At 26.5% G+C, this 12,879-nt stretch overlaps 1 protein-coding gene across 1 annotated transcript; it reads right to left on the reverse strand.

Moving 5' to 3' along the window:
• Positions 1-5,133: 5,133 nt before the first annotated feature.
• Positions 5,134-11,458, reverse strand: LOC122859798 (F-box/LRR-repeat protein 2-like). The gene is made up of 2 exons (XM_044163484.1): positions 11,025-11,458; positions 5,134-5,674 (listed from the first exon to the last, which is right to left on the reverse strand). The coding sequence occupies exons 1-2, from the start codon at positions 11,456-11,458 to the stop codon at positions 5,134-5,136; spliced, it is 975 nt and encodes a 324-aa protein (XP_044019419.1).
• Between the last annotated feature and the right edge of the window lie 1,421 nt (positions 11,459-12,879).

Below are 12,879 nucleotides of genomic sequence, written 5' to 3' on the forward strand. Positions count from 1 at the left end.
ATACAAATAATATTACTTATATTATTATAAATTATTGATAAAAAAGCTGGGTTTTTTTTTTATCATAGGTGATTAGTCAGTAGTTTAGTGTATGACACGATCGTTTGTCATTATCAAAGCCAGGAAGTTTGCCCGATTTTTGAGAGCGAGTTAATAACGATGGTAACCTAGGGAAAACATTTTAAAAAATAGAATTGAATTAGATTGTATTTTGTTTTTTCTGGAGTTAACAGAAGTTTGACGGCTGACATTGTGTGATGAGAGTTTTAAAGATATATTTTTATATAAAATACTTTGATTTGGAATATATGTTCTAAGCATTACTTAAATTAATTCTAAAAAAAGTGCTAAAATAATTGCTTAAATCAATTCTTAAAAAAGTGCTAAAATAATTGCTTAAATTAATACTAAAATTGTATTTTTTTGTAAGTATTATTTTCAGCATTAATTTCAGTATTAATTTAAGCAGTTATTTTAGAACTTATTTTAGAAATAATTTAAGTAATGCTTAGAACATATATTCCAAATCAAAATTATTTAATATTTTAATAAAAAAAAAATATATCTTTTTAAAAACTCATCACACACACAATGATCAGCCGTCACACAATGCCATGTTAACTCCAGAAAAAACAAAATACAATCATGACTCATCATACACACACATGACTCATTATCATTATTAAAGAAAAAATATACTTTATTTTTTCAATTTGTGTTTCGTTAAAAATGATATGAAATTAAATTAAAACAATTTTATTTTGAATTAAAAAATTATTAGTAATATTATAATAAGGAATAACTTATTACACAAATGCCACAAATTAAATTATATTTTGAAAAATTTAATAATGATCATAATTGAAATACCACAACACACATTATTATTTAATTTTTATTCTATTGTTTATTCTAATGTATGAATTTATTTCGATTTAATTTGAAATAACAAATAATTTTACCTTGGAAATTATTTTATAATAACTTGATTGAATTTTTATTAATAAATATACATTACATATATTTTTCCACACAAGATACAACTAACCATTTAGACTTAATTATAGATCTACAAGCTGTTCTAAGCTCTGCATAACAACCATGTATACGCAAAGTAATATTATTTTCACGATGTTTGGTTGCCTGGTCGGCAGCAATAATGGTTTTAATTGTCATATAAGTGTCGTTGGCGAAAAGATGTTGGAGATCTGGACAATTTTTTATAAATGGAATAAAACCAACATCACTAAGTTTTCCACACCCGCTACAATCCAAGAAACTTAATCCTTTTAATTTTCTAATAAAACTGTTTGTAACACTTTTAACCAAGCTCACATTTAATCTTCGTAATGATGTTATTCTGGTTATGGCATGAAGACCTGATTTAGTAATAGGAGATGAGATATTACTTATATTTAAATACTCAAGATGTTTACATTGATTGGCAATAGCAATAAGACTACTGTCTAGAAAATTGTCCACATATGTCACATTTAAATATTCAAGATATTCCAATTTTGATATCTCATCAAGAACACTTGCAGGAGGATCAACTCGATCATCAGATTCATGATCACTATCATCATCACTATAATCAGTATTATCATTACTATCATTATCCCAGTCATCACCATCATCATTAAAATCATAATCATAATCATCATTATAATCAGAATCATCATCAACATCATCATTAACATCATTATAATCCAAATAATTAAAAACATCAAGATTATCATAACTATCATCATCATCAGAACACGTACTCAGATGTCTGAGTTTTTTACAATTGGTTACAATTGTATTTACTGATTCCATATCGAGTTTGTTCCATATCGGATATTCTAAATATTCAAGATTTTTTAATTCTGCTAATTTTTGCAAAAAAAACATTGTGGTTTGATAATCCATATGTAACTTTTTTAGATTCTTGCAATATTTCACAATTTTGAGTGCCAAATCATCAGTGACTTCCCAGCTTATGGTCAAGTCTTCCAACTTACCAAGATTTACCCAGTTTTCAGGTAAAATACTACATGAGCTACCAGTGAACCCATTGAAATATCTAATATTTCTGCATGTATTGAACATGGTACTTGGTGAATTTGGAGTAATATTTTTCCATTCATCAAAACAATAGAAGTGTTCCAAATTTACAAGCTGATTAAAAATGTTAGTTTCTTTGAACATGCATTTATCGGTCACCGAAGAATCTTTAAGATCAAGATAAACAAGTGGTATTTGTTCAGATATTTGTTGTATAATATCGTCCAAATTACAGCCGCGTAATGTTAAGCTGTGAAGATTTTTATACTTTCTTAAATTCTGAAAAATTATTAAAATTAATTTAAAGGTCCTGAGGTAACTATATATTCAATGTATTTATTTATTTTAGATTAATATTTATCAACAAGTACTTACGAAAAACACTGGTGTCTCAGATGAATGGTGTAGATGAATCAAATGAATTTCATTAATTTCTTCTGGAAGACTATCAAGTATGTTATAATCCAACTTTGTTTCCTCATAATCTTCTAAAGGACTTGTTTTTATTTTGATGAATTTTAATTTATCTAACTTCTTGAAAGCTTGAATGTAGTCATCAGTATTGATTTCTGATCTCTGGTTAAATGCAAACTCAAGTCTTGTTAAATTTTTACAGTGTTCAGCAACTATTGGCATGATACTTGAAGTGCAAATTTTTGAAAGAGACAATTCATTCACATGAATACCATATTGTAATAATAACTTTTCAACATATGATTGTGTTAGTAACTGGTTATCAGGTAATGGCAGCAGCGTCAATATTTTGGCTAATGAATTACTATCCAGGAAGTTGATGACATCGATTTTTTTGTCAACATCATTAGAAAGTTGATGTTCTTTTTCAGCAGTACTGATTTCTATTGTACTCGTCATCATTAAATTCTGATAGTAAAAAAAATATCAATATATTATATTCGTAGAGAATAATGATAAGTTTAAATTATTTAATAAAATTTTTTAAAGTTTAATATCAATCAGAAAGACACTTATTAAAACATTTGGTTAAAGATTTTATGACTATATGTATAGATCACAAATTTATAAATTATTTATAAATACCTGTTTTAGTTAGTAAGTAAGAGTTAAAGATGTGAAATGTTTTGAAATTTTACTTTTTGTTATTATTACTTGGAGTATAAAAAGTAATACAACGTGCCACAGCGATGCACCGTGAATGCACGAATGGTAGGTGTTGAAACTGCAGTGGTGCCTACTGGTGTCGACAGTATAATCAGGTGTGGAAAGGATACGCCATGCCTAGCTTCGATCTGGTTGGATCATTGAGATCAGACGGGTCATAATTGACAAACCCCGATTGATCCCATCAACCCTTGGTCTAGTTGGGAAGGTAGAACAAAAACAATAAAATTATAAATGATACTTTGCTAATATAATTAATATGAAAAAAAAAATAATAATCAGTAATATTATTAGTATTTATTTAAAAAAAAAAATTAAAAATCGTTTTGTAGATAGTTTTCAGTAGATATTGAATAAATAAAATATCTAAATGATTTTAAAATAGAAATCGTACTATAATGATAATTATAAATAATTAAATTGTAATCGAATTAAATATTTATACACACACTTAATTTTTTAGGAAATTCTATTGTATATTTTAAACATGTGTGACAAATAATTATGAAGTTTAAAAAACTATTTCAATTATTTTTTTATAAACAATTATTTCCTTTAGATTTTTATATAACTTTTTTTTGATTTTTTTTTTCTATCAAAAAAATAATGCTCATTATGATGTTTGATTTTATTATTTGTTAACAATTGAAAATTTCCAAAAAAAATCTAGATATATAAAAAAAATTTTTTTTTTTCAACAAAAAAAAAACTATTACTGTATTATTATGTTGTCTCAGTATACCTATTATAACTATTAGAAAAAAAAAAAAAAAAGATTAGTAAGCCGAGAAAAGCGGGGCTTATAATCTAAATCGATTCCAATTGTTAACACTTTCCAAAAAGATGAGAGATTGTAAAAATTAAAAATATCCCGTTGTGGCAGCATATGAAAAAATTTTAATTTTTTGTATAGGCAGTGAAATACCATTGTGTATTTGGATCTCCACGTGCTAAAATAAATGTGAATTTTTAAAACTGGTATGAACAGGAATATTTCAGTCGAAACTTATAAAATGCTACCTGAAAATATTGATTTGTTAAATAAATATTTTTTTTTTTATTTTGAATATTTACTATTGATAATTTAACAAAATTTTTCTTTTTTTTAATTATTATACATTATTGAAGTAATATTTATAATTTTATGACATATTTTAAGTTGTAAAAAAAAAATTGCAGCTTCCAATTGAGCACTTGATGTAATTTTTTTTTGCAAAGCTTCGATAATGACTTCCTTTATATCTTGGTCGATATAACCATTCTCTGTTACTTTCTTTCATGATCCACGTACACGGTGATGGAAGCATTTTCACGTGAACATAAGGTTTACAACATGAGCTTGTTGGCAGGTTGCATTTGCAATGGATAATTAAGCTGTATATTTGTGTATCAATGAGAAAGCATTTAAACATATTTATTCATATCATATTAATGTGCTAAAATCTTAAGATTTTAAATATTTTTCCAAATGAAATAATGTATTTTTTTTATTATTCATTTCTTTATTCTAAGTCAAAATAAATTTATCAATTCAATAATTTTATTTCTATAATTGGTATTGTCATTAAAATAAATTATTCTTTACGTTTTCAAAATATATAAAATAATTTGTATAGTATATTAGTGTAGTCACGTTAAAAAAAAAAAAAAAAATATGGTTTAAATTTCTTTTATGTTTATTTGAATAAACCACATATTAAAAAATTATTTATTTATATGTATAAGTATGTATACCTATACATTATTTTTTAACGATGATAATGGCAAAAATAAAATGAAATAAAGATTGATTAATGAATATTGACTTATTTATTGAACTGATGGTTTTTTTTTTTTTTTTTTTTACTAATATATACTAAAAATACATTTTAATTTAGTCAAATAAAACCGATGGATTAATTGATTGAATATAAATTAAATATAAATTCAATTATATAGTTTGATGTTTCAACGACGAAGAGCTAACCATATAGATTTATTTAGTGACTTGAATGATCTTTTAAGTATCCTGTCGACGTCAAGAATCAAAATAATATTATTTCTACGATTTTTGGTTGCTTCAGAGGCACCAATAATCGTATTAGTTGTAACATGAGTATAGTCAAGATCAAGATTTTCAAGATCAGGACAATTTTTAATCAATTGAATGACACCAGCATCAGTAATTTTTTTGCAACCTGTACAATCAAAACATTGTAATCCTTTCAATTTGGAGATAAAATTGTCTGTCACACTATGAATATAACCAATTTTTAATTCTTTTAATGATTCGGAGTTGGTTAAAGCAATGAGAGTTGTCTCAGTAACATCATAGCAACTACTAATATCTAATTTTGTCAGACTTTTACATGAATCAACGATAGCAATAATACTACTATCGAAAGATTCATTTGTGATCATCGATTGCAAGCTTAATTGTTCAAGATTTTGCAATTTCGATAAATTATCAAAAACTAATGAAGGTCGACGTTCACGATTGTTCCAACTCCTATTATTAAGTGAGGAATACAATTTTAAAATTTTCAGTTTTTTGCAGTTATTTGTTATTGCAGCAATTGTTTCGGAACTGAGGTCATTTAGGTAACCGATTTTTAAACTTTCAAGGTTCTCTAACTTAGTCAACTTTTGCAAAGCAGTTAGTCTTGCATCATCCATGTGCATTTCCGGAATATTTAAGTATTGTAATTTCTTGCAATACTTTACCAATTGAATTGCAATTTCTTCAGTAATTTTCAAATTAATCCTGAGATACTCCAAGTTTTTCAGATTGTCCCAGTTCTCAATTGAAATCTCAACTTCCTCTTGTGTGTTCCAGCTCCACGATTTCAGATCAAGATGCTTTATATTTTTGCATGTATTGAGAATACAATTGACGATCACAGATAAATCTTGTGTTAGTGTAATGCTAATGTGTTCTAAATTTACCAGTTGTTTGAATAGAATATCCTCATCGAATTCGCATCTATCACTAATGCCGGACTTTGTAAGGTCCAAATAAATTAGTGATGTTTTTTCAGATATTTCGTGAAGAATGTTGTTGAGATTACACCCATTCAAAGTCAGAGCGTAAAGATTTTTAAATCTTTTTAAATCCTGAAAAATAATAAAAATTAGTTTATCATATAATTTAAATGAATTCATATGAAGCCATTTAGATAGACACACACATACTACACAGATTAATCAACAATGATCTGTGAGAGCTTAAAAAACCCGTATCAAAATGACGAGAAAACAGCAGTTTTTCAAGTACAAATAAGAATGTGTGATCCGTTCTTATTCCTGTGTGTTATAGAGTTGTCAACTTCAATAATATTAATTATTTAAAAGAAAAAATAGCGCGAGAATTTTGAAGAAATTCATAAAAATAGATAAATATTATGCACTGCAAAAACTGCGCCTTTGGATTCTAGGCACTGTTTCATTGGATTAATGGAGCACTGCTCCGCTAAAGTTATTCCTTTGACTTCTTGGTCCTGTACCTATATATTTGTTGAGCAGATTTCGGCGTTTCGGAAGCATGCGCAAACACAACTACATTATATTTTTTCTCTCTCCCTATTTCTACTTTTATATCTGTCATGTAATGATATTTACATCATAAATATTCATTTATAAATTATTATAAATATTCTATATATCTTTAGTTATTAAATTTATCAAATATTTAACATATATGCATTCATATATATGTTAATTGTTTAATAGTTACTGATATAGAGAGGTTATGTTATGTGTATGCATGCCTCTTTCTTAATTCGAGTGACGGCTCAGGCTGCTCAACGAATACAGTACCTTTGAATTAACAGAGCAACTGGACCGATATCGGTGCTCCTTGAATATCATTGAGCTCAATAAAATGTGCTCCATGAATCCAATAGAACAGTGCCTAGAATCCAAAGGCGCAGTTTTTGCAGTGATGGCTTTCGCATTAATGGGACGTAAATTAAAAATTCAACAACGGGAAAAATTTTTTACTTTCAACCTTAATTAAGAAAAGTAACTTACGAAAAGCACTGGTTTCTGGGACAGCTGCACTTGTTGATCGATGAAATGAATTTCATTTATTTCTTCTGGAAGATAATTGACTACTTTCCAAGGAAACTTTCTTCTGAGACACCAATGCATATTAATTAATTTTACTTTGATAAATTTTAATTTTTTCAATTTTGTAAATGTTTCAATGTAGTGATTGACATTGGTTTTTAAATCCCCATTATGAACAAATTCAAGTCTTGTTAAATTTTCACAGTGTTCAGCAACTATTGGCATGATACTTGCGTTGCAAATTTTTGAAAGAGATAATTCATTCAAATAAGTACCACATTGTAATAATAACTTTTCAACATATGATTGTGTCAGCAGCTGGTTATTATAAGCACGACCAATTGTATGGGTACATTTGTATTTTTTGATGTTATACCAAGCTAGTTTACAGGCTTCTTTCCATTTTGGACAAACTAAAAAAAAAATATCACGTGAGATAATTGATAAATGAAAACATTAACATTAATTAAAAAGATTTAAGAATTTTATAAATTATTACCTTCATTCATGGCCATCCGTTCAGGTATTGGAAGCAGCAAGAATATTTCTGCTAATGAATGAATATCCAGAAAGTTGATGACATCTTTCTCTTGGTCAACATCATAAAATCGTTGTTCCTTTTCAGCATAACTTTTTTCTTTTGTACTCATTATTATCAAAGTCTAAAAATAAAAAAAAAATTTATATATATATAAATATATATTTTATGAAGAATAATGATAAATTTAAATTATTTAATGAAATTTTTTTAATTCAATAACTAATAAATCAATAAAAATTAAAAAAGACACCTAATTAAAACACTCGATTGAAATCACTATGTAGATGAGAAATTTATAAGTAATATCTTTATTATAAAAAAAAACCTTTTTTTGTAAATTTTTTCAAGTTAAAAATGTTAAATATGTTTTAAAATTTTATTTTTTAATATTATTACTTGGAGTATAAAAATACAAAAAGCGACAGTGACACACCATGAATGCACGTAGGTGTTTAAAACTGCAATGCAGTGTCGACCTGTGCCTACTGGTGCTGACGATATAGTCAGGTGTGGAAGGGATACGCCGAGCCCAGCTTCGATCTTATTGGACCTTTAATCCCATCAACCCTTGTTGCTTGTTTCTGGTATAGTTAAGAAAGTAGAACAAAAACAACAGAATTATAAATGATACCTTATAATAATAAAATTCATTTCTAAAACAATATATAATGATTCATCAACAAAAGACTAAAAATCGTTTTATTTGATATTTTCTCGTTGATATTGAATAATCGAATAATTTTAAATATTTATTTAAGAATAAAATTATCTATAGATATAAAAAACAAATTTTTTTTTTAACACAAAAAAAACTATAATCAAGTATGTTATCTCGGTCTTATAATTATAATATGTATTTGAAAAAAAAAATTCACTAAGCCGAGAAAATCGGAGCTTAAACGATTATGATTGTGAACACTTCCCAAAAATATAAGAAAATGTAAAAATTAAAAATGCCTTGTTGTGGCGGCATATGGAAAAGTTTAATCGTTTTGTAGGCAGTGAAATGCCACATTGTGTTAAAATCTTCACGTGCTCATAAATCATGTGCATTTTCAAAACTGGTATAAACAGGAATATTACAGTCAAATCTCATAAAATCGACATGGAAATATTATCTTGTTATATATTTATTAATTAATAATTATATTTGTCGTTGATGATTTGAAAAAAACTTTTTTTTTCAATAAATATCCCAGGTAGAAATAAGAGTCAATTTGACTTCTGATATCAAATTAACATGTGAAGTCAAACAGCGACCCAAATTGACTTCAATTTCTACCTGGGATATTATCGAGCTAACATAATTAAAGTTTACTGGTTTTTTTTTGACAAATAAATTTTCGTATTAGTTATATTTTGAACAGGTCTGACAAATGTTTGATAATAGATTAATATCAAACAATTTAATTAATTTTTTTTATAAAAGATTATTTCCTCTAGATTTTTTCATGTAATTGTAATGTTAATTTATTTTTTCCTCTATTAAAAAAAAAAAAATGCTCCTGATTTTTGATTCTATTGTTTATTTAAAATATCTAGACATATAAAAAGAAGATTTATGAACACAAATATTTTTTTGAATGAAGAAGAATCTGTTATTGTGTTATCTTAGTTGAATAATTATTATAGAAGAAAAAAAAAAAAAATTATGAGAAAATCGAGTTTTCCTCTTTCAATCATTATATTATTGGGCTTTTTTTCCTTTCCGCTCGGAAGAGCTCAAGAAGCAAGCAACGAGGATTGTTGAGATTCAAAGTTTAAACTGGATTTGTCTGAATGCTCCACACACAACTTTACTACTTGCCATCGTGGATAGCATTGCACTTCCCACTGGAGCTTCAAGCATTCATGCTGCAAACGTGCACTGGCTATGCCATTTTAGACTCCAAGTGAAAATATCGTTTTCAGTCAAATTATTTTAGTATTAACAAAATTTTTCCTAAATACTGCATGTTAATAAACTTGAATTTCAATTAAATTTAAAAGAAGGTATTTATAAATTTAGTATAAACTTTTTTGATTAATTAGTTAATGAATCTTTTATTATATTTCATAACTTTTGATCCTTGAGAAACAAAATCAGTTTAATTGTATATTAGTTTTTCAATTCGACATTATATTTTTAATTTTTAGAATTTATAATGGAAGCTGCAGTAAAAAATTGTCCCGTTGAGGAAGTAAAAGAACAAGAACAAATTTAAAACACTACATTGTTGAAAAATTCACATCATATTAATGAACATGTTTTTTACATTAAAAAAATACAGATATGTTATTATTTTAATTTATGGTTTCTTCTGTTTTTTTTTATAATAAATGACCTCTATATAAAAACATGACTGGTCTTTCAATTCTCAATATGAGCTCTCAAGAATTGACTCAATCCATTATCATCTATTTAGAATCGAAAAAATTATTTTATTTTAAAATAATTAATCCATTAGTTTTTTTATAAATTAAAATTATTTAGTTGAAATTATTAGCTAAAATTATTATAATGATAAAAAAAAAAAAAATAAGAGAAAATTGAATTATTAAAAAGAAAGCTAAATTGTAAATAATGACTTTTGAGTTATCTCAATACTTGGTATTTTTTAATGTGAAATTTTTTTTTTTGTATGATGGTTTACCAGCTATTTAGCAATCTTGTGCTAAAGTAAATTAAATATATTGATAAGATTTAATTACCTAAGCATAAAAATTGAGCAAAAAGTTATGCTAACTTACCTGAGACTTTATGAGATGATTTCAGAAATTTTAGATGCACTATCAATGGAAATTGTTATTGCAATTGTTTAAATCAATAATAATAAAACCAATAACTTTATCAAGCAAATTTTTGCAATTTGTTTTGCAAATTATATGAATAAAATAAATTGTCATTAATTTATAACAATTGTTACGCAAAGTATATCTAAAAAAAATTCAAAATAAAGAATAAAATTTATTTTAACTTGAAAAGTTATTGATGATAGTAATGAATAATGAGTCATTACTAATGACTTATTAAACAGATACCACAAATTGAATTAAATTTAAAAAACTTTGATAATAATTTATAGTAAAAAAAAATACTACAAGTTACAACGCATTAATATTTAATTTTTATTCTATTGTATACAAAGTAAAGAATTTCACCTTGGACATTATTTTATAACATTATTGAATTTTTATTAATAAATATACATTACTTAATTAATTACATAGTAGATGGTACATATCTTCTTCCAGACAGGATACTACCAACCATTTAGATTCAATTATAGATCTACAAGCTGTTCTAAGCTTCTTATAACAAAGATGTATATGCAAAATAATATTATTTTCACGATGTTTGGTTGCCTGGTCAGCAGCAATGATGGTTTTAATTGTCATATAAGTGCCGTCCGCAGATAGATGTTTGAGATCTGGACAATTGTTTATAAATTGAATAAGACCAACATCACTGATTTTTTGACACTCGTTACATTTCAACAAACTTAATCCTTTTAATTTTCTAAGAAAACTGTCTCTAACACATTCGAGATGGCTCACATTTAATCTTCGTAATGATTTTATTGTGGTTATGGCATTGAGACCTTCTTCAGTTATATATTTGCAATGACTTATATTCAAATACTCGAGATTTTTACATTCTTTGGCAATAGCAATAAGACTACTGTCTTGAAAATTGTTCACCATTGCTATATCTAAATATTCAAGAAATTTCAATTTTGATATCCCGTCGAAAACACTTGCGAAAGCTGGAACTCGATCATCACCATCATAATCATCATCATCACTTGAATCAGTATTATCATTACTATCATTATCCCAGTCATCACCACCATAGTTATAATCATAATCATAAATATCATCATCATCATTATCATCATTATCATAATCATCATCAAAAACATCAAAAATAACAACATCATCATAATCATCAACATCACGTTTATCATAAATGCTTGTAGTCAGATGTCTGAGTTTTTTACAATTGGTTACAATTGTATTTACTGATTCAATATCGATGCCGCCCCATAACGGATAATCTAAATATTCTAGATTTTTTAATTCTCCTAATTTTTGCAAAAAACTCATTGTGGTTTTATGTTTCATATGTAATTTTTTTACATTCTTGCAATATTTCACAGTTTCGAGTGCCAAATGTTCAGTGAGTTTCCAGCTTATGGTAAAGTCTTCCAGCTTTTCAAGATTTACCCAGTTTTCTGGTAAAATATGGCATGAGTGAGGAGAATTGTCTCTACTTGGCCCACGAAAATATTTGATATTTCTGCATGTATTGAACATGGTACTTGGTGATTTTCGAGTAATTTGTTTCCATCCATCTAAACAATGAAAATATTTCAAATTTACCAGCTGATTAAAAATGTAAGTTTCTTTAAACATGCACTCATAGGTCACCCGAGAATAATTCAGATCTAGATAAACAAGTGGTATTTGTTCAGATATTTGTTGTATAATATTATCTAAAATACAGCCAATCAATGTCAAGCTGTGAAGACTTTTATACTTTTTTAAATTCTGAAAAATGATTAAAATTAAGTTAAATATATATTGAGGTAACTTTCAGTGGATTTATTTAATTCGAACTAATAATTATTATCAACAAGTACTTACGAAAAACACTGGTATCTTAGACATGACACTTGGTCTCGGATAAATAAGATGAATTTCATTCATTTCATCTGGAAGACTATCAAGTATTTTATGATCCAACTTTGTTTTCTCATAATCTCTGAAAGCACTTGATTTTATTTTGATAAACTTCAATTTATCTAATTTCTTGAAAGCTTGAATGTAGTCATCGGTATTGACTTTTAATCTCTGGTTAAATACGAATTCGAGTTTCGTTAAATTTTTGCAATGCTCACCAATTATTGTCATGATACTTGAGTTGCAAATTTTTGAAAGAGACAATTCATTCAAATAAATACCACATCGAAATAATAATTTTTCGACGTATGATTGTGTCAGCAGCTGGTTATTATAAGCACGACCAATTGAGAGGCCACATTCGTATTTTTTAATATTAGACCAGGAAAGTTTACAGGCTTCCTTCCATTTCGGACAAACTAGAAAGAAAATATTACGTGATG

The sequence above is a fragment of the Aphidius gifuensis genome, linkage group LG6 (assembly GCF_014905175.1).
Source record: "Aphidius gifuensis isolate YNYX2018 linkage group LG6, ASM1490517v1, whole genome shotgun sequence".
Taxonomy (NCBI): Eukaryota; Metazoa; Arthropoda; class Insecta; order Hymenoptera; family Braconidae; genus Aphidius; species Aphidius gifuensis.

Bases quoted from the DNA above. Each gene is read 5' to 3' on its own strand.
- LOC122859798 (XM_044163484.1), bottom strand. From the start codon at position 11,458: ATGGTGAACAATTTTCAAGACAGTAGTCTTATTGCTATTGCCAAAGAA. The intron at 5,675-11,024 runs GTTGGTAGTATC...ACTTAATAATAG, and splicing joins TCTATAATTGAATCTAAATG to GAGTTGGAACAATCGTGAAC.